This window comes from Chiloscyllium punctatum, chromosome 37 (assembly GCF_047496795.1).
Source record: "Chiloscyllium punctatum isolate Juve2018m chromosome 37, sChiPun1.3, whole genome shotgun sequence".
Lineage (NCBI taxonomy): Eukaryota > Metazoa > Chordata > Chondrichthyes > Orectolobiformes > Hemiscylliidae > Chiloscyllium > Chiloscyllium punctatum.
The window spans coordinates 351908-379411 of NC_092775.1; the positions used below are offsets into that span (position 1 = coordinate 351908).

At 43.0% G+C, this 27504-nt stretch overlaps 1 protein-coding gene across 3 annotated transcripts in view; it reads right to left on the reverse strand.

Annotated features, from left to right (window-relative positions):
* Window positions 1-27504, reverse strand: part of fer1l4 (fer-1 like family member 4) — a 356632-nt gene that overhangs the window by 138787 nt on the left and 190341 nt on the right. For all 3 annotated transcript variants that reach the window (XM_072556056.1, XM_072556055.1, XM_072556057.1), the window contains 3 exons: window positions 26405-26579; window positions 10857-10972; window positions 9113-9241 (listed from right to left, as the gene is read on the reverse strand). In XM_072556056.1, coding sequence (XP_072412157.1) covers window positions 9113-9241; window positions 10857-10972; window positions 26405-26579 — 420 coding nt within the window. The remainder of the gene's footprint in view (window positions 1-9112; window positions 9242-10856; window positions 10973-26404; window positions 26580-27504) is intronic.

The following is a 27504-nucleotide window of genomic DNA, read 5'->3' on the forward strand; positions in this document are numbered from 1 at the left end:
CCGGCTACTTAGTTTAAACGTAGCTGTGTTGCAGTAGCAAACCTGCCTGCCAGAATGCTGGTCCCTAACCTACAAAGGTGCAAACTGTCTCTCTTGTACAATTTATGCTTACCACAAAACATACCCCAGTGATCCAAGAATTTAAATCCTTGCTTCCTGCACCAGTTCCCCAGCCACACATTCAAGTCCATTATCTCCCTGTTTCTGGCCTCACCAGCCCGAGGAACTGGAAGCAAACCGGAGATAACCACCTTGGACGTCCTGCTTTTCAGCCTTCTTCCTAGTTCTCCGAAGTCCCGCTGTAGTATGGTCCTCCTCTTCTTCCCGACATCATTTGTGCCGACATGTACCACCACCTCTGGCTCTTCACCTTCGTCCTTGAGGATTTCCTGCACTCTGTCTGTGATGTCTTTAACCCTGGCACCAGGAAGGCAACACACCATCCTTAAGTCCCCGCCTGCTGCCACAAAAACCCCGGTCAGTTCCTCTCACTATGGAGTCCCCTATTGCCACGGCTCTGTGCGATGTCCGACTCTTCCGCTCTGCCTCCACGCCAACTTTTGATTGACAGACCTGGCTGCCTCACAGACTGGCAGTGTCATCTATCTCTACTGTTTCCAAAAGATTCAACTTGTTCCTGACAGGTACTTCCCCCGGGGTCTCTTGCACCTGTCTCCTCTCTGCCTTCCTCATCGTCTGCTCTCTTCTGGTATGGTCGGTGTAATAACCTCACTGAAGGTCTTGTCCAGAAAGATCTCGTTCTCTCGGATGAACCGAAGATCCTCGAGTTCTTTCATCAGTGCTGCAATATGCTCTGTCAGTAGCTGAACGTGCACATATTTTCCACACTTATACGAGCCAGACACACCGGAGTCATTGACCTCCCACATCAAACACGTAGCACACTGAACCAGCTTAGCAGTCATGTCTTCACCCTCTTCAACTGTGGCGTAATCACTTCACTCAACCTCCTTGTCAAAGACTCCTGAGCTAAAGCCTCACTCTTCAATCCACAGGAACTTCCTTGGACCCTCTTTTGTGGGGCAAGTCTGTGGACTTTTAATTTAGATTAGAGGAGGAGGGTGGGAGGAAGGCCCTACTTTGTAGGGCCTGGGGTCGAGAACACACCCACTCAAATAACAATCACTTACTTTCCCGACCGGCTTTGCGCTCCGAATTCACTTCCGCCCAGCTCCTGCCGCTCTCTGCTGCAAAAGGACCGTTGGCGTTGAGGTAAAATGCCACTCCCCCTTCTCTTGCCTCCCTTTCTATCCTTCCTGTAGTATTTGTATCCTGGAACATTAAGCTGTCAGTCATGCCTATTCCTGAGCCATGTTTCTGTAATTGCTATCATATCCCAGTCCCATGTTCCTAACCATGCCCTGAGTTCATCTGCCTTCCCTGTGAGGCCCCTTGCATTGAAATAAATGCAGTCTAATTTATTAGTCCTACCTTGTCCCTGCCTGCCCTGACTGTTTGATCGCTTCTGTTCTCAACAGTACCAGTCTCAGATTGATCTCTTTCCTCACTATCTCCCTGGGCTATACCCACCCCACCTTACTAGTTTAAATCCTCCCCAGCAGTTCTAGCAAATTTCCCTGCCAGTATATTAGTCCCCTTCCAATTTATGTGCAATCCGTCCTTCTTGTACAGATCATGTCTACCCAAAAAGAGATTCCAATGAGCCAAAAATGTGAATCCTTCTCCCATACACCAGCTCGTCAGCCATGCATTCATCTGTTTTATCTTCCTATTCCTGCCCTCACTAGCTCGTAGCACCGGGAGTAATCCAGATATTACTACTCTCGAGAATCTCCTTTTTTAAATTTCTGCCTAACTCTCTGTAAACTCCCTTCAGAATCTCAACCTTTTCCCTTCCTATGTCATTGGTTCCAATGTGGACAATGACCTCTTGCTGGCCCCTCTCCCCCGTGAGAACATTCTGCACCCTCTCTGAGACATCCTTGATCCTGGCACCAGGGAAGCAACACACCATTCTGCTTTTCGCTGCTGGCCACAGAAACGTCTGTCTGTACCTCAGACTAGAGAATCCCCTAACAAAATTGATCTCTTGGAACCCCATGTACCTCTCGTTGCATCTGAGTCGGTCTCAATACCAGAAACTTGGCTGTTCGTGCTACGTTCCCCTGAGAATCCATCACCCACTACATTTTCCAAAACAGCATACCTGTTTGAAATGGGTATATTCACAAAAGACTCCTGCACTAGTTGCCTACCTCTCTTACCTTTCCTGGAGTTAACCCATCTATGTGACTGTATCTGAGACTTTCCTCCCTTCCTATAACCGCCATCCATCACACACTGTTGCTGTTGCAAATTCCTCATTGCTTTTAACTGTCTCTACAACTGAACCATTTGATCTGTTAAGATTCGCAGCCAACAGCATTTATGGCAGATATAATCCGCAGTAACCCTTAAACTCCCTTTAAACATCTGACAAGAAGTACATATCACTCTATTAAAGGCCATTTTTCCTCCTTCACAATCTACAGACCCAGAAAATAACACCGGCGTATTCCTCTACAACCACTGCCCCAGGTTAAATAATAGTTATGGCTTATATTTTAAGTTTAATCAAGAGACATATCTCCAAAAACATATAATCAAGAAAGAATCCACTCTACTCACTACTGCAGATTCTCTGTGGGTCACACTTAAAACAACGATTAACTTATCTGATTCTGTGCTGTGAACTTCGCCCAACAGTTCCTCCAAGATCAGTTGTGAGTTTCACTGTTTGTTAATTTTCCCAGATGCACTCCAATGTCCAGTGATACATGAATTCAAACAGCAAAGGCAGTGACTGTGCAAGTTCTCTCTCTCCTGTGCTTCCTTTGTCTGTTCTTCTCCCTTTTAAAACTGCTCTTGTTTTGACCTTTTTTTTCCCAAAGATCAAAAACAATGCAACAGTATATAAAACAGTAATTGCTGCTCCTGGAATTCAAGGAAATCAGCTCCAGCTCCTAAAATACCTCAAAAAGAAGCAGCTGTTACAGCCAGAAATTTTTCCCGTCCTCCATTTTGGATTACCCAAAATCCTTTGCTATCTGTTCCTGTGCTGTGAGCTCTCCAACACAGGTTTTTCCAAGGTCAGCTGTGAATTTCGCTGTTTGTTCATTTTTCTTAGACGCACTCCAATGTCCAGAGATACGTGAATTCAAACAGCAAAGATAGTAACTGTGCAGATTCACTGCTGTGTCAGACAGCAGTGTAGGTTTCTTTGTCTCTCTCCCTCATTGAACATTTGGATGCTGTCGTTGTCTGTCTTCCTTCTTTTAAAAATATCGCTGTTTTGATGTTTTTCCCCCAAAGTTCCAAAACAATGCATCTTATGTTCCTATCCAGGGTTCCCTACTCCTGCCAACCTTGCCCTTCACCCTCACAGGAACTTTGATCTCCAGATATCACACTTTTAAAGGCCTCCCACTTGCCAGAGGTTCCTTTGCCTGCAAGCAAACTACTCCAATTAACCCATGCAAGCTCCTGTCTAATTCTTCAAAAGTCGCCTTGCCCAACTTAGAACATGAACCTGTGGCCCAGTTTCGTCCCTCGCCATAACTATTTTAAAAGTCAGTTGAACTATGGTCACTAGCATCACCTGTCCTGCCCTACTTCCTAAGAGTAAGTCAAGTTTTGCCCCTTCCCAAGTCGGACCCTCTATACACCGCATAAGGAAACTTTCCTGATCACACTTAACAAATTTCACCCCATCTCAGTGATTTGGCAGTCCCAGTCTATGTTAGGAAAATTAAAATCCTCTACAATGATGACTTTGTTGCTCCTGCAAGTCTCCCCAGTCTCCCTGCATATTTGTTCCTCTAATTCCCGTTGACTATTTGGGGACCTATAGTACAACACCAATAACATCATAATCCCTTTCTTATTTCTTAGCTCCATCCACAAAGTCTCACTATGATCCCTCAGTTTTTTTCATCTCTGACTACTGCAAAAATGCAACTTCCCTTCCCTCTTTCCAACACCACTATCCAGCCTGAATCACCTGCACCTTGGGGCATTAAGCTGCCAGTCCTGTCTCTCCCTTAGCCATGTTACTGTAATGGCTTTAATATCCCAGTCCCACATCCCTATCCATGCCCTGAGTTCATTTGCCTTACCTCTAAGCCCTCTTGCATTGAAATAGATACTATTTAATCCAATGGGTATTCGTTGTTCCCTGTCATGTTCCAGCCTGACCTGTCTCTTCAACTTATTATTTCTGATTACTGTATCTCCTTCCAGCCTCGCATTTGTCTCTCTGTTATTGAGGATCCCACCTCTCTCTCAAAGCACTAGCAAATCTGTCCGCCATAATGTTGATCCCCCTCCAGTCCAGATGCAACCCATCTCTCTTGAATAAGTCACCTCTGCCCCAGAAAAGATCCCAATGATATAATGAATCCCTGTCCCCCTGTATCAATTCTTTAGCCATGCATTCATCTGCCATATACTCCTGTTCTTACCCTCAACAACATGTGACACTAGGAGTAATCCGGTGATACCGCTATCAATGTCCTGGTTTTTATTTCTTTTCCTAGCTCTTTATGATCAGTCCTCAGGACCTCTTCCCTATTTCTGCCTATGTTATTTGCCAAAGTGCTCAACGACTTCTGGCTGCTCCCCCTCTCCCTTGAGAATGTTCGGCAGCCGCTCTGAAACATCCTGGACCCTGGCACTCGGGAGGCAACACACCATCCTGGATTCCTATTTGTGGCCACAGACTCTCCTCTTTGTCCCCCTAACTATCGAGTCTCGTATCACTAAGATCCTGTTTAGCCTTCCCCACTGGGGCGGCACGGTGGCCCAGTGGTTAGCACTGCTGCCTCATAGCGCCAGAGACCCGGGATGTGGAGTTTGCACGTTCTCCCCGTGTCTGCGTGGGTTTCCTCCGGGTGCTCCGGTTTCCTCCTACAGTCACAAAGATGTGCAGGCCAGGTGAATTGGCCATGCTAAATTGCCCGTAGTGTTAGGTAAGGGGTATATGTAGGTGTACGGATGGGTTGTGCTTCGGCGGGTCGGTGTGGACTTATTGGGCCGAAGGGCCTGTTTCCACACTGTAATCTAATCTAATCTAAGATCACTGTACCCCAGACCCAGCCGTAGTGCCACCAACCTGGCAACTGCTACTTTTCCCTAAATGGTCATCTCCCCCAATAGTATCCAAACTGGTATACTTGTTTTCAAGGGGAATGGCCACAGGAGATTCCTGCACTCTCTGCCTATTCTCTTTGCCTTCCCTGGTGGTCACCCAGCTACTCTCTGCCTGCATCTTAGGTGTGACCACCCCACTAAAACTCTTATCTATGATCTGCTCAGCATCTCAGATGATCCTGAGTGCATCCAGCTCCAGCTCTAGCTCCCTAACACCGTATCCCAGGAGCTGAAGCTGGGTGTACTTCCCACATGTGTAGTCATCAGGGATGATAGAAGTCTCCCTGAGCTCCTTTATCCTGCTGAAGAATCATGCCATTTCCCTAACTGCCATCTCAACTGCTCTAAGACTAAAGCAGAAAGTTAAAAGGACTTTACCTAACATTTTTAATGTCACTGGGTCAAACTCCTGGAATTCCCCCCAAAGGGCATTGTGGGTCGACATGGACTGTGGCTTGCTTTATTAACTGCTCTCTCTGCCTGTCCTGTCCCTTTCAAATGATCTGTGCACATATACACACAGGTCCCTCTGTTTCCGCATTCCCATTCAGATTGTACCATCTATTTTGTATCTTCTTTCAGTGTTATTTCAATCAAAGTGCATCACCTCACACTTCTCTGTATTGAACCCATCTGTCACCCAGCCATCCACTTTCAACTTGTCAATGTTATTTTGGGGTTCAACATTGTTTTGTTCACAATTTATAATTCTTCTAAATTTGCATCACCTATAAACTTTGAAATTGTCCCCTGCACACCAATATTCAGATCATTCATATATATCAGGAAACACAAGGGCCCCAAATACTGACCCCCGGTAACTCCACTCTAAAGCATCCTCCAGCCTGAAAAATATTGATCATTACTGTTCCTTAGCACTGAGTTAATTTAATATTCTTGTTGTTACTGTCCCTAAAACTTTCTTCATAAGTGTGTTGTGTGGTACTGTACCAAACATCTCTGATAATCCATCTACTCTATATCAACAGCAAAACCCTCAAGACTTTTTGTTAGCTCTTTTAAAAACTCCAGCAAGTTAGTGAAGCAGGATTCCCTTTAGAAATCCATTTTGATTCTTTTTAATCAAACCACCTTTTTCCATATTATTACTAATTCTATCCCAAATAAATGTTTCTGGAAATTTCCCCACCACAAAGTTAAGCTAACTGGTCTGCAATTACCAAGATTATCCTTAAAACCTTTCTTGAACAATGCCATAACGTTTGCAATTCTGCAGTTTCTGAGACCTCCCCAAGTCCAGTGGATGCATAATTTCCACCCTCATTTCCTTCAAAATCCTTGGATACAGCTCATCTGGTCCCAATGCCTTGTCAACTTTAAGTACCAATAGTCTATCCAAGAGTTCTCCCTTTTTCATTTTGAATCCTTCTATCAACAGAATTTCCTCCGACCACTTATTCCAATTAATCCTTCTCACCTCTGTTCTTGTACCATTAAAGTAAGCCCTCCACCAACTGAAGTCACGAATTGATGTCAGAGGTGAACTGGGTTTAACTTACATTGAAAGGACATGAGCAACAAAGTATAGAGGAAGAAAAGAGGAATAATGTGGTTTAAAGAATGAGATTGATCAATAGTACTGGAGAAGGAGGAGACAGGCATTTAGATTGTTTTTATTAAAATGTACAAAGTTTGGTGAATAAGGCTAATTGATTTTTAGAATGAATCATAGAATCCCTACAGTGTGGAAATAGGCCATTTGACCCAACAAGTCCACACCAACCACCCCAAAGAATAAATCACCCAGCACCATTACTTTACCCTAATACTCTACATTTACCCCTAACTAATGGACCTAACCTACACATCCCTGAATACTACGGGCAATTTAGCATGGCCAATTCACCTGACCTGCACATCTTTGGATTGTGGGAGGACACCAGAGCACCCAGAAGGAAGACACAGGGAGAATGTGCAAACTCCACACAGATAGTCGGCAGAGGCTGTGAAGCAGCAGTGCTAACCATTAAGCCACTGTGCCACCCATTTGTTAGAGGCACAAATAACCATATTGGAATATGTCATAGTGGTCTGTAGTTCTGGTCACCAGCCCTCAGGAAGGAAGTGCAAGACCTTGACAGAATACAGAGGAAACTGATCAGAATGGTTTCAATGATGAGGAATATTAGCAATAAGGTTATGTTGAAAAGCTGGATGGTTATCCTTGGAACAAAGGAGTTTGAGGGAAGAATTGACAAAGGTGTAGAAAATTCTTACAAATTAAGTTAAGGTTGCCAAGGAAAAGCTGCTTGCATAGTTAATAGTGAAAGGACTAGGGGACCACAGATATAAGATTTCAGCAAGACATGAGGGGAGTTGTAAGGAAAATTCTTCTTTGTGATAAATGATAGTGGACTGGAACTCGCAGTCATCCAGGATGGTGGAACCAGAGACAACAAATAATTTCAAAGGGAAATTGGAGAAGGACCTGAGGAAATAAATTTGCAGAGCTACTTGGATTGGGGAAATGGATGTTCCTGGAATGTCCTACAGAAAATAAGAGTAGGCACAATCAGCTGAATTGTCTCCTTCTAGGACACAGAACAATACAACGCAGAACAGGCCCTTTGGCCCTCAATGTTACACAGACCTGTGAACTAATCTAAGCCCATCACCTGACACTATCCCATCGTCATCCATGTGCTTATCCAAGGACTGTTTAAATCTCCCTAATGTGGCTGAGTTAACTGCATTGACAGGCAGGGCATTCCATGCCCTTACCACTCTCTGAGTAAAGAACTTGCCTTTGACATATGTCTTAGATCTATCACCCCTCAATTTGCAGCTATGACCCTTCGTATAAGCCAACGTCATCATCCTAGGAAAAAGACTCTCACTGTCCACCTATCTAATCCTCTGATCATCTTGTATGTCTCTATTAAGTCACCTCTTAGCCTTCTTCTCTCCAATGAGAACAAACCCAAATCCCTCAGCCTTTCCTCATAAGATCTTCACTCCAGACCAGGCAACATTCTGGTAAATCTCCTCTGCGTCTTTTCCAATGAGTCCACATCCTTCCTGTAGTGGGCGACCAGAATTCGACAATATTCCAAGTGAGGTAGCACTAGTGATTTTTACAGTTGCATGACATCACGGCTCTGGAAATCAATCCCTCTACTAATAAAATCTAACACACCGTATGTCTTCTTAACAGCACTATCAACCTGGGTGGCAGCTTTCAGGAATCTATGTACATGGACTCCAAGATCACTCTGCACATCCACACTACCAAGAATCTTTCCATTGACCGAGTATTCTGCTTTCCTGTTATTCTTCTCAAAGTGCATCACCTCACATTTAGCTGCATTTAACTCCATTTGCCACCTCTCAGCCCAATTCTGCAGTTTATCCAAGTTCCCCTGCAACCTGCAACATTCTTCCACACTGTCCACTACTCCACCGACTTTAGTGCCATCTGCAAACTTACTAACCCATCCACCTATGCCTGTGTCCAAGTTATTCATAAAAATACAAACAGCAGTGGTCCCAAAACAGATCCTTGTGGTACAGCACTAGCAACTGGACTCCAGGCTGAATATTTTCCATCAACCACCACTCGCTGTCTTGTTACAGAAAGCCTGTTTACAGTATGCAGTGAGACCAGCAAGAAGAAATGGAAGAAAATTGGGCTGAAGTTAGCAAATTGTAAGGACCATTATCTAGATCTGTGGCCATACATTGACTGTGGCTGTAGGTTACACAATTAAATTGCAAACTTCAGAGGATGCCAACTTTCATTCTGTTATCCTGAGTTGAAATCATACCTAAGTCAGGGATGACTAAAACCAGATTAGTCTCTCAATATAGCTGGCACAATTGGTGCAATGACGTCATACACAGTGTAATATTTAACAAAGCTTCTCAGTACCAACGCCCTCTAAGCATAATTTTTGGTGCAAGGAAATTACCAATAACACTTTACCTTCATCTCCTCCAGCGACGCATAATATTTTGACCACCAATCCAGCTCTTCAGGCTCAATCTTTTCTTCATATTCTTCAGGTTCGTCTTTTAGCAATTTTGTTTTCAGTGGCAGTTTCTTCATTGGTGTCTGGCAGAAAAGCAAAGGAAGCCTGCTCAAATGGTTTCCCATTCCTCCTAACTCAGTCTAGTTCCATAATGATAAGAACTGTCCCAAATCCACCTCCACTACCATTAGAAGGACAACAGCTGCTGATACATGGGAACACCACAACCTGCAAGTTCCTCTCTGAGCCACTCAGCGTCCTGACTTGAAAATATACTTGCTGCTCCTTCAGTGTGACTGGGTCGAAATCCTAAAATTCCCTCCCTAACAGTGTTGTGGGTCTATCTACAGCACATGGGCTGCAGCAGTTAAAGAAGGCAGATCACCACCACCTTCTCAAGGGACAACTAGGGTTGGGCAATAAATATTGGCCCAGCCAATGATGGCCGAATTCCATCAATAAGAATAAAGCAAAATGTAGATGCTAGGGATCTGAAATTAAAAAAGTATATGTTAGAAATAATCAGCAGATATGTGGAAAGGAGCAGAGTTATGCTTGAAGTTGCTTGTAGGGTGCAGTATTCTCTAGGGAGAACGTGCATATGCTAGTGAATGAAATTTCTTGAAGTGTCCACATGCGCATGTCTGCAGCGTTCTGGTTTGAAAACACTTGCAGAGCTTCGTTATATTTTTCAATTTAGTTTTGAATATATAATTTAAATTATTTTCATTTTTAAAGAGTGGTTGGGGGCTAAGAGATTAGGTGGGGTGGCAAGATTGGATGCAGGGGAGAGATTGAGCAGTGGGAAGGATCTGGACAGTAGGGTGGATCTGAACAGTGGGGTGAATTTGGACAGGGGGGAGAGATGGGGTGGGGGGAATGAAGAAATCTGGCAAGGTGACAATCAAGTGGGAGGGAGAGATTCGGCATGGATGGGGGAGAGATCAGGCCAGGGATAAAGATTAGGCAGCAGAGGAGAGATATCAGGCAACAAGGATGAGGTTGGGTAGGGAGAAGAAATCGAGTTGAGGGGAGTAATTGGGCGGGTGGCAAGATTAGGCAGTCAGATTAGCTGGTGGTGGAGAGGTAAGAGGTTGGGGAGTGATGAGATTGGTTAGGATGGTGAAGAAATTGGGTGAGGGGAGCGATCAGGCACTGGGGGGAGAGATTGGACAGGGTGGGGAGAGATCTTCTGTCAGTTTCTTACACTCCTTCTCCTGTCTGTTGTCTCCCCTCTTGCCTTGTTTGATTCCCGTTTCAAGCCTGCACCATTTCTGTGAGCATGCACGTTATTGACTTCCATGCATGACACAACAACACACAGGGCCAGAAAAATATATTTGAATTGATACATGAACTTTACTTCTCTCCCCACAGATAATGCCAGACCTGCTGTGCTTCTTCAGGATTTGCTGTTCTTATTTCAGAGTTGTTCCATCCATCAAGCCCATGTGTTGAATCAGCAGGAATCTGAGGACAAGTTTCACTCACATACACCTTAGCCTGCATGCTCACATATACACCATTCAGACGCGCGTGCGTGCACACACACACGTGCACACACACACGCACACACACACACACACACACACACACAGATAGAACAAGCCCAACACTCAGAGCAGTCTGGGCTTTGTGAGCATTACAACAGTGTCAGGTGTCTTGCACTTCTGTGCAAGACTGGAGGGTCCCAATTACCTTCAGAACATCCAGCGGTCGCTTTTTATTCTCAGATAATGCCACTTCTGGGTCAACAGAGATGATGACTGGAGCCTGCATGTTGTCTTTGGAAAATGGGCTTGTGAGTTCCTTTTCTGCAAAGGAAGTGAAAAAGGTGTCTAAGCCTCTCATCCAGTTTAAAATGTTCAAGTACAAAAATATCCATTGAGACATTCACACAATAAATTGGCAATCACGAAATATACAGGAAAAAGAAGACTGTGGAAATTCATTTTATTTGGAAGATTCTGATGAGGGCCCTCCATTAAAAATAAATGTTTTCATGAAGAGGTTCATACCAAACATCTGCCTGATCTCATTCCTGTGATGTTTCTAGCATTTTCTGGTGTTTGTTTATTAAATATTGAAACACAACTTTAGTTCCAATCATTTGCAGGAGCAAGAGAAGGTAACAATAGGTTCAATCAGAGTCGGGTGACCACTGGTCAATCAGGGAATATTCTATGTATTAAAAGTAAACAGCTGACTGTAGTCTTCATACAAACATATGATCAACAGTAGGCCACTGAGTCCTTCAAGTCTGCTCTACTATGTAATGGCTGATCTGATTTTAACCTCAACTCCACATTCCTACACACTCTCAATAATCTTTCATCCTCTTAGTCATCAAGAATCTATCTACCTCTATCTTAAAAATATTAAAGATTATATATCCATTGCCTTTTGAGGAAGGGAATTCCAAAGACTGAACCCTCAGAGAAAAAAATGTTTCCTAATCTCTGTCTTAAAAGGACGACTCCTTATTTTTAAACTATGAATCCTAGTTCTAGATTGTCCCTCCAAGAGGAAACATTCTTTTAACATGCACCCAGTCAAGTCCTCTCAGCATCGTATATGTTCCAATTAGGTCAACTCTTATTCTTCTGAACTTGAGGATACAGGCCTAGCCTTTCCTCATAAGGCAATCTACCGATTCCAGCATTAGCCTGGCAATATTCAACTGCAATAACCCTATCACTGCCACATACCCAAAGCACTGAAATAGGTATTTGCAGGCTGTGCCTTCGCTTACCCATTCATTCTATGTCAGATGCATGACAATCAAAGTTTAAAGACCAGATTTTGGTGTTAAATACTTAGCATTTTCTAATTAGAAATAGTAAGCGGAAAACGTCACTGATAGGCATAGTCTATAGGCCACCAAATAATAACATCACGGTGTAGCGGGCAATAAACAAAGAAATTGGATAGTAGTAACAGGATAGGCCAGAGTCAGCATGGATTTATGAAGAGGAAATCATGCTTGACTAATCTTCTGGAATTTTTTGAGGATGTAACTCTGAAGATGGATGAGGGAGATCCAGTAGATGTAGTGTACCTGGACTTTCAGAAAGCTTTTGATAAAGTCCCACATAGGAGGTTAGTGAGCAAAATTAGGGTGCATGGTATTGGGGGCAAAGTACTAACTTGGATTGAAAGTTGGTTGGTTGACAGGAAACAAAGAATAGTGATAAGCGGCTCCATTTCAGAATGGCAGGCAGTGACCAGTGGGGTACCGCAGGGATCAGTGCTGGGGCCGCAGCTTTTTACAATATATACTAACGATATAGAAGATGGTATTAGTAATAACATTAGCAAATTTGCTAATGATACCAAGCTGGGTGGAAGGGTGAAATGTGAGGAGGATGTTAGGGGATTACAGGTGATCTGGACAGGTTAGGTGAGTGGTCAGATGCATAGCAGATGCAGTTTAATGTGGATAAATGTATGGTTATCCACTTTGGTGGCAAGAACAGGAAGACAAATTACTACCTAAATGGAATCAATTTAGGTAAAGGGGCAGTACAAAGAGATCTGGGTGTTATTGTGCACTAGTCAATGAAGGTAAGCATGCAGGTACAGCAGGTAGTGAAGAAGGCTAATAGCATGCTGGCCTTCATAACAAGAGGGATTGAGTATAGAAGCAAAGAGGCTCTTCTGCAGCCGTACAGGGCCCTGGTGAGACCACACCTGGAGTACTGTGTGCAGTTCTGGTCTCCAAATTTGAGGAAAAACATTCTGGCTATTGAGAGAGTGCAGCGTAGGTTCACGAGGTCAATTCCTGGAATGGCGGAACTACTTTACTCTGAAAGACTGGAGCGACTGGGCTTGTATACCCTTGAGTTTAGAAGACTGAGAGGGGATCTGATTGAGACATATAAGATTATTAAAGGATTGGACACTCTGGAGGCAGGAAACATGTTTGCGCTGATGGGCGAGTGCCGAACCAGAGGACACAGCTTAAAAATACGGGGTAGACCATTTAGGACAGAGATGAGGAGAAACTTCTTCACCCAGAGAGTGGTGGCTGTGTGGAATGCTCTGCCCCAGAGGGCAGTGGAGGCCCAGTCTCTGGATTCATTTAAGAAAGAGTTGGATAGAGCTCTCAAGGATAGTGGAATCAAGGGTTATGGAGATAAGGCAGAGGAACAGGATACTGATTAAGGATGATCGGCCATGATCATATTGAATGGTGGTGCAGGCTCGAAGGGCAGAATGGCCTACTCCTGCACCTATTGTCTATTGTCTATAAATAACAGATGCATATAAAAATGGTACTGCAATTATCATGGGCGATTTTAATCTACATGTTGATTGTCACATCAAGTCAGTCAAGGCAGCCTTGAGGAGGAGTTCATAGAAAGTATCCGCAGTAGTCTCCTCAAACAGTATGTAATGGAACCCACAAAGAAGCAAGCAATTCTAGATATGGCCATATGTAATGACACAGAAATTCTTAATGATCTCACAGTTAGGGATCCTTTTGGAATGAACTAATCACACTGTGGTTAAATTTAAAATACAGATGGAGGTTGAGAAGGTAAAATCCAATACCAAATGTCTTGTGCTTAAAGAAAGGAGACTACAATGGGATGAGGGAAGAGTTGGCTATGATAGACCAGCAGCAAAGACTATATGGTGGGACAATTGAGGTTCAGTGGAGGACTTTCAAAGTGATTTTTCATAGTGCTCAGCAAAAGTATCTAACAGTGAAAAGGAAGGACTGTAGGAAGAGGGATAATCAACCATGGATAACTAAAGAAATAAAGGATGGTATAAAATTGAAAGCTAATGCAGACAAATTGACAAAGATTAGTGAGAATCTAGAGGATTGAGAAACCTTTGAGGGTCAACACAAGGCCACGAGAAAAGCTATGAAGAAAGGTAAGATGGATTACGAGAGTAAACTAGCTCAGAGTATAAAAACAGATAGCAAAAGTTGCTACAAATATATCAAATGAAAAAGAATGGCTAAGATACACATTGGTCCTTTAGAGAATGAGAAGGGGGATTTAATAATGGGAACTAAGGACATGGGCCAAGGCGTTGAACAATATTTTGTGTTGGCCTTCGCAGTGGAAGACATAAATTATATGCCAATAATTGATAGCAAGGAAGCTATGGCAGATGAGGATCTAGAAACTAACACAACCACTAAAGAGGTAAGAGTTGGGCAAGCTAATGGGGCTAAAGGTAGACGAGTCTGTTGGCTCTGATGGAATGCATTCCAGAGTACTAAAAGAAATGGCAGGGGAAATAGCAAGTGCACTTGGGCGGCACGGTGGCACAGTGGGCGGCACGGTGGCACAGTGGTTAGCACTGCTGCCTCACAGCGCCAGAGACCCGGGTTCAATTCCCGCCTCAGGCGACTGACTGTGTGAGTTTGCACGTTCTCCCCGTGTCTGCGTGGGTTTCCTCCGGGTGCTCCGGTTTCCTCCTACAGTCCAAAAATGTGCAGGTCAGGTGAATTGGCCATGCTAAATTGCCCGTAGTGTTAGGTAAGGGGTATGGGTGGGTTGTGCTTCGGCGGGGCGGTGTGGACTTGTTGGGCCGAAGGGCCTGTTTCCACACTGTAAGTAATCTAATCTAATTTACCAAAATTTGATGGACTCTGAGGTGGCTCCAGCAGATTGGAAAACAGTAAACGTGATGCCACTGTATAAAAAAGGAAGTAAACAAAAGGTGGGTGACTATAGGCCCATTAGCTTAACACCTGGAGTGGGAAAATGCTTGAATCTATCATTAAGGAAGAAATAGTGAGGCACCTGGATAGAAATTGTCCCATTGGGCAAACGCTGCAAGGATTCATGAAAGGCAGGTCATATTTAACTAATTTACTTGAACCCTTTGAGTACATTATAAGCATGGTGGACAACGGGGAATCGGTGGATGCCATGCACTTGGATCTCCACAAGGCATTCGACAAGATACCACACAAAAGACTGCTGCATAACAAAAAGGTGTACAGTGTTTCGGGTAATGTTTTACCATGGATAGAGGATTGGAGTAGGCGAGAGTGCAGTTTCATGATGAGTCTGATTGTTACCAGAAAATAAAAGAGACAGAATATATGAACATTTTATCACACCACGGAATCATACAAGAGTAAGGACATTTGACAATACAGTCGAGAACGTGGTGCTGGAAAAGCACAGCATGTCAGGCAGCAGCTGAATAGCAGGAGAATCGATGCTTCGGACATAAGCCCTTCATCAGGAATTATGCCCAAAATGTTGATTCTCCTGCTCTCGGGTGCTGCCTGACCTGCTGTGTTTTTCCAGCACCACACTCTCAACTCTGATCTCTAGCATCTGCAGTCCTCACTTTCTCCAAATTTGACAACAGAATAAACTTAAAGGCTTTTTATCTGAATGCACAAAGCATTTGGAATAAAATTAATGAGTGAACAATGTAAATTAAGATAAATGGGGATGAGTTGCTGGCGATTACAGAGATATAGTTTCAGGGAAACCAGGTTAGGGAACTGAATATTCAATGCTACTTAACTTTTCATAAGCATAGAAACATAGGAACAGGAGGAGGCTAGTCTCTCCCTCAAGTCTGTTCCACCATTTAATGCGATCATGGCTGATGTGGCATAATAGGAGAAAGTGAGGATTGCAGATGCTGGAGATCAGAGCTGAAAATGTGTTGCTGGAAAAGCGCAGCAGGTCAGGCAGCATCCAAGGAGCAGGAGAATCGACATTTCAGGAAGAAGGGCTCTTGCCCGAAATGTCGATTCTCCTGCTCCTTGGATGCTGCCTGACCTGCTGCGCTTTTCCAGCAACACATTTTCAGCTCTGATGTAGCATAATACCTACCTTTGGCTCTTATCCATAAGACCTTTGCTTAAAAAAATGCATTTATCTCAGATTTAAATTTAACAACTAGTCCTGCATCCGCTGCCATTTGGAGTAGAGAGTTCCAAAGATCTACCACTCATTGTGAGTAGAAGTGCTTCATAGCATCTCTCTGAATGGTCTGGCTTTAATTCTCAGACTATGCACTCTAGTTCTAGAATCCTCAACAAATGGAAATTGTTTATCTTCATCATTTCCTATTAACACATTGAAGACTTCAAGCAGATCACCCCTTAATCTTCAAAATTCTAGATAAAGTATGTCTAATTTGTGTAATCTCTCCTCATATATTAACCCTGATCACCAGTTATCATTCTTTTAAACCTTCACTGTACTCCCTCCAAGGCCAATATATCCTCCCTTAGATGTGGGGCCCAGATCTGTTCACAGTAAAGTGGGATCTAACTAGGGTTTTCTATAATTGCTGCACAACTTCTGCATTCTTGAACTCCAGGCCTCTATATAGACAAGGAAAGGTGGTGGTGCAGCTTTATTTGTAAAGGTTGGATCAGCGCCTCGTGAGAAATGATATCAACACTGGAGATCAAGGCGTAGAATCAATCTGGATATTAATAAGAAACAGCAAGGAAACAAAGTTCCTGGTGGAATTAATCTATAAGTCCATAAACAGTAGCCCCACAGTATAAATAAGGAAATGATGAAGGGATTATAAGAAAGGTACAGCAGAATTAATTGGTTATTTTAACAGACTGGATGAATCAAATTGACAACGGTAACCGCAAGGGAGAAGTTTATTGAAAGATGAGAGATTGTTTCTTGGAGCAATATGTTGTGCAACCAACCAAGAGCAGGTTATTTCTGAATTCGGTATTGTGTAATGAAGTGTAATTAAGTAATAATCTCATAATAAAGGATCCTCTCAGAAAGTGTGATCATATCAAGCTAGAATTTCAAAGTCAGTTGCAGGGTGAGAAACTGGGGACTCCATTAGCTGAACTAATAGGTGATTCCGTGGCAGCAACTAAGACTCTTGAATGGTATGTTGCCTCCCTGGTGCCAGGGTCAGGGATGTCCCAGAGTGGCTGCAGAGTATTCTGAAGGGAAGGGGTGAACAGCCAGCAGTTGTGGCACAGGTTGGTACCAACGACATGGGTAAAAAAAAATTAGGTCCTGCAACAGGAATTTAGAGAGTTTGTTCGTAGATTAAAGAGGAGGACCACTAAGGTTGTGACATCTAATTAGTTCCAGAGTCACGCAATACTGAGCTTTGGACTAGAAAGATAGGTCAGATGAATGCTTGCAAAAGGGATGGTGTAGAAGGGAGAGAATAGATTTTTGGATCATTGGGCAGCTTCTGCGGTAGATGCGACCTGTACAAGCTGGACAGCTGGAGTGGGCCCAATATTCTTGTTTGAGGTTTGCTCATGATGTTGGGGAGGTTTTAAATTGATTTGGCAGGGAGGTGGGGCCGAAAAGTCTGGTGCTGGACAAGCACAGCGCAGGAAATGCACTGCATCTGAGGACCAGGTGAATTGACGTTTCGGGCATAAGCCCTTCATCAGGAATGTGGGGCACAAAGTAACTGCAGAGTCCAGAACTTTGTCCAATCAGATAAAGAAGGAATGCGAGGACAGTCCAATAGATGAAGAAAACATCTGCAGGATAAGGCACATGTGAGGTCTAGAAAGCTAAATTGTATCGATTTCAATGCAAGTAGCCTGACTTGGGTGGCACAGTACCTTAGTGGTTAGCACTGCTACCTCACAGCATCAGGGACCTGGATTTGATTCCACCCTCGGGTGACTGTCTGTGTGGAGTCTGCACATTCTCCCCGTGTCAGCATGGGTTGCCATCGGGTGCACCAGTTTTCCCCTCAGTACAAAGATGTGCAGGTTAGGTGGATTGGCCATGCTAAATTGCCTATAGTGTCCAGGAATGTGCAGGCTAGGTGGGATAGCCATGAGAAATGCGGGCATGTAGTAAGGACATGAGTCTGGGTGGGATGCTCTTCAGGATGTCAGTGTGGAATCAATGGCTGAATGGACTGCTTCCACACTGTAGGGATTCTATGATTCTTTGGTAAGGTGGATGAACTTAAAGTATTGATCAGCATGTAAGAATATAATATTGTTGCAATCACTGAAACATAGTTGAAGGAAGGACAGGTCTGGCAGCTCTACATTCCACAGTAGAAAGTGTTATGGACTAAGCCAGACCACTCAATATTATTAAGCAGGCAGCTCAGACCATAACTTTGCAATTTGTTTCGGTAAGTGTACAATGAAAATTACCTGGATTAAGTTAGCTAGGTTGGCTACTAGATTTTAAAATGGACCAAAATGTATTCACAAATTTACACAATGAAACACAAAGAACAGAATAAAGAACCCCTACAAAATTTAGCCTATCCAACTAGACTTAATTATGCTGTTCCGAATATACACAATAGTCCCAATAAGCAAACTCTCTTTAAAAACCAGTATAAATGGAACACATGCTTACAGGTTGAAGGGCAGAAAAGAGAGAGAAAGAGAGAGTTTCCACACAGCTCCCTGTTGAACTTCCAACCAGTTTAAAACTGAACTAAACTGCCCAGCTCAGCTAGAGATCTGACCACTCCCTTTTCAGAGACAGGTCACTTTTAAAGCATGACCACTTTGGCCTGAAGTCTGATCTGTTTAAATATAAACAAAAGGCCTCTCAAAATCCTTTTCATCTCTGTATCAAACCAGACTGATCAAGGCCCAAGCTGGTTTATTATCCCTCTGAAAAAATCAAGGACAGAATATCCTTGAGCCAAGTAACAGCTTTCTAAAAAAAAGGACTACTTTTTTGACAAGAGATTTCAGGCACCATACAGGAAGGGGGAGGTAGTGTGAGACATGGAGGAATTGCATTATTAATAGAGGAAACCATCTGAAATAATTGCACAGAGGCCTTTATCCCATCACCAAGTCATCCTTTATTTATTTGTGCACAGTACAATGGCTGTGGCCAGCCAGCTTGGAGTCAGTTCCCTGAACTAAGGAGGTTCTAAATCTCCTGTTCATATTTTTTTCTTTTTTTCTCAGTGTCAGTCCTCAACTGAGAAGAATGTAATCTCCTAGTTAGGTACATTTGTTTACTAAATCTCCTTTTTTATATTCCCCCACACTACTGTTATACAGCCAGTAGTGCTCATATTCATGTCCTGTTTATATTAGTCAGTCAGGGGCTTCCTGATTGGCCCAGGTAAACAACCACAATCAAGGATCTCATAGTCAACAAGATCCAGCTGGTTCCAGTCAATACACCATACCTGCAATAATGAGGGAGGTCATCCTAGAACGGCCTTCAAACGAGGTCATTGGGGTAGAACTTAGAAATAAAAAAAAGTGATTATCATGCTGGGATTATACTACAGGTCTCCCAACATTCAGATGGAGATAGAAGAGCAGATATGTAGGCAATTCACAGAAAGATGCAAGAGAAACAAGTTTATAGTTGTAGAGGACTTCAACTTTACTAACATTAACTGGTATTGCATTCATGTGAGAGGATTAGATAGGTTGGAATTTTTAAAGTGTATCCAGGAGACCTTGTTGTGCTAGTACATGGATAGTCAGTGCTAACCAAATCCTCAGGAATAAAACCAATCAAGTAGTTGAAAGGCGTGAACTTAAACTATCATCATCACTAAGGGAAAAATACTGATCCAACTACTGGAGTTGAAGACAGATAAGTCCCTAGGGCCTGATGGCCTATATCCAGGATTTTAAAAGATGTGACAGCTAGAATACTGGATCCATTGGTTATTACATTGCAAAATTCCCTGGATTTAGGAAAGGTTCCAATGGATTAGCAAAATGCTAAATATAATGCCCTTATTCAAAAAGGGAGGGAGGCAGAAAGGGTAAATCATATTTGCCTGATTTTCTCAAGTTCTTTGAAGATGTAACAAGTAAGCAAAATAATGAAATGACCAAGGCATTGAGTAGGAATTTTGCATCAGTCTTCACAGTGGAGGACATGAATAATGTGTCAGTAATTGACAAAGAGACGATGGTAGGCGAGGATCTGTAAATAATCATCATGGAAGAAGTCGTGTTCGACAAGATAATGGAGCTAAGGATAGAGAGATCTTGTGGCTCTGATGGAATGCATCCCAAGGTACTAAAAGAGATGGTGGGAGAAATAGGAAATGCACTTGTGGTAATTTTCCAAAATTCACTGACTCTGGGGTAGTTTTAGCAGATTAGAAAACAACAAATGTGACACCACTGTTTAAAAAAGGCAGTAGACAAAAGTTGGGGAATTATAGATCGGTTAGCTTAATGTCTGTAGTGGGGAAGATGCTTGAGTCTATTATCAAGGAAGAAATAGCAAGGCATCTAGTTAGAAATTGTCCCATTTTAGATGCAGCATGGGTTCATGAAGGGCAGGTAATGCCTAACTAATCTTTTGGAGTTCTATGAAGGCATTACGAGCATGGTGGACAACAGGGACCCAGTGGATGTGGTGTACCTAGCTTTCCAAAAGGCCTTCAACTAGGTGTCACACAAGAGGCTGCTGAATAAGATAAAGCTGCGTGGCATGACGGGAAAAATTAGCATGGATAGATTGGTTGACAGACAGGAAGCAAAGAATGGGGATAAATGAGTACTATTCTGGTTGGCAATCAGTAACTAGTGGTGTGCCTCAGAGATCAGAGTTGGGACCACAATTATTCACAATTGACATAGATGATTTGGAGTTGAAGACCACATGTAGTGTGTCCAAGTTTGCAGATGACACTAAGATGAGTGGCAGAGCAAAGTGTGTGGGCGACTCTGAAACTTTGCAAAAGGACATAGTTTAAGTGAGTGGGCAAAGGTCTGGCAGATAGAATACAATCTTAATAAATGTGAAGTCATCCATTTTGGTAAGAATAACAGTAAAAAGGACTATTACTTAAATGGTAAAAAGTTGCAGCATGCTACTATGCAGAGGGACCTAGGTGTCCTTGTACATGAATCACAGAGGGTTGTTCTGCAGGTACAACAAGTAGAACATAGAACATAGAACAATACAGCACAGAACAGGCCCTTCGCCCCCGATGTTGCGCTGACTTGTGAACTATTCTCAGCTTGTCCCCCGACACTATCCCAAAATCATCCATGTGCTTATCTAAGGATTGTTTAAATTAGGAAGGCAAGTGGAATTTTGTCCTTCATTGCTAAATGGACTGAGTTTAAAAGTAGGGAGGTTATGTTGCAACTATATAGTCTGGTGAGGCTATACCTGGAGTACTGCGTGCAATTTTGGTCTCCTTATTTGAGAAAGGATGTACTGGCACTAGAGGGGAGGTTCACTAGGTTGATTCGGGGGTTGAGGAGGTTGGCTTACGAGGAGAGACTGAATAGACTGGGATTATATTCATTGAAATCCAGAAGAATGAGGGGGGATATTGTAGAAACATATAAAATTGTGAAGTAAATAGATAAGATAGAAGTAGGATGTTTCCACTGACAGATGAAACTAGGACAACAGGGCATAGCCTCAAAATTAGGGGGAGCAGATTTAGACACTGAATTGAGAAGGACCTTAGTCACCCAGAGGGTGAATCTGTGGACTTCCCTGACAGTGAAGTCATTGACGCTACTTTAGTAAATGTTTTTAAAGCTAAAACAGACTTTTTGAACAAAAAAAGAATTAAGGTTTACGGTGGTAATGGAGCTGAGGCCACGAAAAGATAAGCCATAATCTTATTCAATGCAGAGTAGGCTCAAAGGGCCAGATGACTTATGTTCTTATGTTTTTAAAGTGAATACTGAATGGCCTGGACAGGGTAGATGTTGGAAAGATGCTTCCATTGGTAGGAGAGATTAGGACCCAGGGGCATGGCCTTAGATTACAAAGAACAAAGAAAATTTACAGCCCAAGACCAGGTCCTTCGGCCTCCAAGCCTGAGACGATCCAAATCCACTGTCTAAACCTATCGTCCAATTCCTAAGCATCTGTATTCCTCTGCTCCCCACCTACTCATGCATCTGTCCAGACGCACCTTAAATGAATCTACCATGCCTGCCTCTACCACCTCTGCTGGCAACGCGTTCCAGGCACCTACCACCCTCTGTGTAAAGTATTTTCCATGTGTATCCCCCTTAAACTTTTCACCTCTCACCTTGAACGCATGACCCCTTGTTATTCAATCCATCTCATTATTGAAGTAAAGGGAAGACCTTTTAGAACATAGATAAAGAGAAACTTCTTCAGCCAGAAAGTGGTGAATCTATGGAATTGATTGCCACAGAAGGCTGTGGAGGCCAGGTGATTAAGTACACTTAAGACTGAGCTAGACAGGTTCTTGAGTATCAAGGGGATCAAGGGTTATGGGGAGAAAGCTGGAGAATGCGTTTGATAAACTTATCAGCCATGATTGAATGACAGAGCAGACTTGATGGGCTGAATGGCTTAATTTCTGCTCCTATGTCTTTATGGTCTTATGGTCTAAGTGGATAATGGAGAACCCATAGTTGTAGTATATCTGGAGTTTCAGAGCCATTGATAACTTGCTCCACAAAAAGTTAACACACAAGGTAAGATTACATGGTGTTAGGGGTAATTTGTTAGCTTGGATAGAGGACTGGCTAAGCAACAGGAAGCAAAGAGTTGGGACAAATGGGTCTTTTCCTAAGTAGCAAGCTGTAAAGAGTGGAGTGCCACAGAGTTTAGTCCTTGGGCCCAAGTATTCACAATCTATATTAATGACTTGGATATGGGGATAGAAAGTACTATAGCCAAATTTGCAGACGACACTAAAATAGGTGGGAAAGTAAGTTGCAGTGAAGAAATAAGAAATTTATAAATGAATATGGATAGGTTCGGTGAATGGGCCAGAATTTGGCAGATGCAGGTTAACATAGTTAAGTGCATGGTAATCCATCTTAGTTGGACGAATAGAAAGGAAACTTATTTCAATGTAGAGAAACTTCAGAGTACTTCATTGCAGAGACATCTGGGGGTTTTGATGCATGAATCGCAGAAAAATAGTCTTCAGGTAGACCAGACAGTAAGGAAGACAAATGGAATTTTAAGCATTTATTACTAAAGGAAGTGTGGCAGCAACTGAACAAGGCATTAGTGAGACTGCACCGTGAGTACTGCACATAGTTTTGGTCCCCTGACTTCAGGAGGGATATAGTTGCATTGATGGCAGTTCAGGGGAGGTTCACTGGATTGATTTTAGAAGTGAGGGGTTTATCTTATGAATAGAGATTGAGTGGTTTTGCTATTTACTATCTGGAGTTTAGAAGAATGAGAAGAGATCTAATTGAGGTATATAAGATGCTAAAGGGGATTGATAAAGTAGATGTAGAAAGGATATTTCCCCCTGTGTAATAATCTGGAATGAGAGGTCAGAGCTTTAGAATAAGGAGTGACAGATTAAAAACAGATGAGGAGATAGTGCTTCCCTCAAAGAGTTGTGAATCTGTGGAATTCACTTTCCCAGAGTGTTGAGGCATTGAGTAAGTTTAAGGAAGAGATAGACAGATTTTTAATTCATAATGGGTTAAAGGGTTGTGATAGCAGATAGGAAAATGGAGTTGATGCCAAGAGGAGATCAGCTAAGGTCACATCAGATAGAGCAGGTTTGAGTGGCTGAAGTGGCTACTCATGCTGCTAGTTCTAATAGTTCTGCAAAGCTCTAATAAAACTGGAGTTAATAGGAATCAGGGGAAAACACTCCACTGGTTGGCGTCAGACTTTACACAAAGGAAAATGGTTGTGGTTATTGAAGATCAATCATCTTAGCTCCAGGACATCTCTGCAGGAGTTCCTCATGATAGTGTCCTTGTCCCAACCATCTTCATTTGCTTCATCAAATGAAGTTCCCTTCATCATAAGGTCAGAAGTTGGGAAGTTCACTGATGATTGCACAATGTTCAAAACCATTTGGAACTCCTTAGATACTGAAGCAATCCATTTCCAAATGCAGCAAGATCTGAACAATATCCTAGGTTTGAGCTGACAAGTAGGAGAAAGTGAGGACTGCAGATGTTGGAGATCAGAGTCAAGAGCGTGGTACTGGAAAAGGACAGCAGGTCAGTCAGCATCCGAGGAGCAGGAGAATTGATGTTTCGTGCATAAGCCCTTTATCAGGAGTGAGGCTTGTGGGCCGAGGGGAGCTGAGAGACAAATGGAAGGGGGCAGGTTGGGGGGAAAGTAGCTGGGAATGTGAGAGGTAGATGAAGATAGGGGAGAAGAGGATAGATCAGAGAAGAGGGTGGAATGGATAGGTGGGAAACTGTTATTGCATTATTCCATTGCACCCATTGTGCTCTCCTCCACATCAGGGAAACAGGACACCAACTTGCGGATCATTTCAGAAAAAATCTCTGAGACACCCCCATCAACCAACCCCACCGTCCCGTGGCTGAACTCTACAAGCGCCCCCCCCCCCCCCCACCCCCCACCCCCCACCCCCACCCCCCCACTCCACTAAGGATATTCAGGTCCTGGGCCTCCTCCATCGCCAAACCCTAACAACTTGACACCTGGAGGAAGAATGCCTCATCTTCTACCTTTAGATCCTGCAACCACATGGGATTAATGTGGATTTTACCAGTTACATTTCCCCTCCTCTCCACCTTACCCCAGTCCCAAGCCTCCAACTCAGCACCGCCTTCTTGACCTGTCCATCATCTTTCCCATCTGTCCATTCCACCCTCCTCTCCAACCTATCACCTTCCCCCCCACATTCATCTACCTATCCCAACTACCTTCCCCCCAAGCCCCACCCTCCTCCTATTTATCTCTCAGCCTGCCGGCCCATAAGCCTCATTCCTGATGAAGGGCTTATGCTCGAAATGTCGATTCTCCTGCTCCTCAGATGCTACCTGACTGCTGTGCTTTTCCAGCACCATATTGTTGAATTGACAAGTGGCAAATAACAATGTGCATTACAAATGCAAAGCAATGACGACCTCTAATAGCGAAAAGATAACCATAATCTCTTGACATTCAATGACATTACTGTTGCTGAATCCCTCACTAGCAATATCCTAGGAATTAGCATTGACCAGAAACTGAACCAGACCAGCCATAAAAATTCAGTAGATGCTAGAGCAGGTCAGGGACTCGGCATCCTGCCACGATTAACTCAACTCCTGTCATCATCCATTCTCAAATAAATATTCAAAAGTAGTGTTTCCAATCAACAGACTTTGAAACTGGAGAGGCTTTAACATTGCTGTACTGTAGCATTGGTATTAGCATTTGCTTGTGCTGTACTTTTCTATGTTCTATATTCTATTTGGGAATTCCTTCCTGACAATCGTTTGTTTCTTAACCTCACTTTCCTCCTTTAAGACATTCCTTAAAGCCAACTATAGTATACGGATCCTTAAGGGTTAATACTTGATTGAATGAAGTAACGCTACCACTGTGATGATATCATGTAATCTTGAATAGAGTAGAGAAGAAGCATGCAGAAGAAAGACCTAAGGCTGGTGTGCTTATTGCAATCTCATTACCAGTAACAGTAATTTGGATCATATTCATGGAATCTGTAAACAGTGTGGTCTTACAATAAACTTCATACTGTTTACTCAATAATACAAGTTAAGCCCAAATGGTGGTTATCCTGATCAACACTAGACATTTCAGGTTTGAAGGAACCCATATACAAAACCTACTTCATTGATCAAAATTTGTTCATCAGCCCTAATTACTTCCTCATGTAACTTGGTGACAGATTTTGTTTTATTTTTAAACACTCCTTGGATAGTTCACAATATTAATGGTGTAAATGCAAATTGTTGTTTTTCTCAGGAAAACCATTGCACTGAGGGCAGTTTTCTGCGCACACTCTTTGTGCTACTTTGTTACTCGCTTCCCCAATGGCAACTACTCATGATCCTTATTATTGTGTTACTTTACCAGGTGAAGTCACTATAGTTGAAAATGTGTTGCTGGAAAAGCGCAGCAGGTCCGGCAGCATCCAAGGAACAGGAGAATCGATGTTTCGGGCATAAGCCCTTCTTCAGGAAGAAGGGCTTATGCCCAAAACGTTGATTCTCCTGTGCCTTGGATGCTTCCTGACCTGCTGCGCTTTTCCAGCAACACATTTTCAGCTCTGATCTCCAGCATCTGCAGTCCTCACTTTCTCCTCGAAGTCACTATAGTGCCAGAGGACCACTCTCTAATTAGACAGGATACCAGGCCTCAGTCAAGGAGCAGGTTTGAGAAAGTGGGCTTCATGGTAACCTCAGCCAGTGCAGGAAGCGAAATGCATTGTTGGCATCTTGGCATCACTCTGCATTGCAAACCAATCCCCCCCATCTTTCTGCCAACTGAGCTAACCAACCCCTACTGTTGCAGAATGGCACCCATATATACCAATTCTCCTGTATCGCTCACAGAACTAGACACAGCCTCCATCCACAGTTTATCTATTAATCTTACTTTTGGTTTTGGGATCATCATGCTCGGGTTCTGGATTCTCCTCCAATTCCTTCAGGGAAAATTGTTGCAGGCTTGTGACAGTATAAGAGCCCACAAGGATAGTGCGTCCAAATGCACGCTGTTCCACTACAAAGATGCTGAGTGGTGGGTGCAGGTACATCTGCTCTGGGAGGTCCTATGAAGCAACAATTCCAAATAAACAATTTCCAGAAGATTCCAATTAATTTTAAAAGCACAGAATCATTACAATGCAAAAGAAGGCCACTTGACCCATCACGAGAGTGCTGGTTCTCCTTAGGAGCAATTCACATACTGTCCTTCTGCTGCCCTCTCCCCCAATTCCAACACATTCTTCTTCAAGATACAGAGGCTGATGAGGTGGAAGGTGACAACAAAGGACAACATACCATGGATCAGGGACAAGAGGGTGAGGGGTGTGAGCAGAATGTGTGAAATGGAAAATACATGTGATCATAGTGGGAAAGAAATTTTGGTTGAGATAAAAGAAATGTCAGAAGCATTCATATGGAATTCTGCATCTGACAACACCCACAACTGAAATAAAGAAATTGGGAGAATATAACAGAGTCTGTACAGGATGCCATGTGCAAAGAAGTGAATCACAGTAGCTGTAGGGTCAGAGAGCATGTAGTGAATATTTGTTGATAGGCCACATTGACACAGAAAAATCAAGAAAGGGAAATGAAGAGTCAGGAATTAACTATAAAAGGGTGAAGAATTTCTTCTTCAATTGGAAGAAATTTTAAATTTCAAGACAACAGCAGGGAAAAGCATCAATATAGTTATCATATATCAGAGAAATAGATGTTGGAGGAGACTTGAGTAGAGGAATGAGGAATATTCCATACATCACTCACAAATGCTAGGACCAATAACTAGGACCATTGCTAGGACACATGTGGGGACCATAGTAACCAGACCTGCCAAACCAGCTGAGGTTTTCACAACTGTTTGTTCTTAGATTTCCAGTATCTACATATGTTTCTTCTCCGTCCATACAAAGCAATGTTAATAACAATTTAAATATTTAATTCATGACAGCTTCGATTGAAGTTATTACATAATAGTTCAATACATAC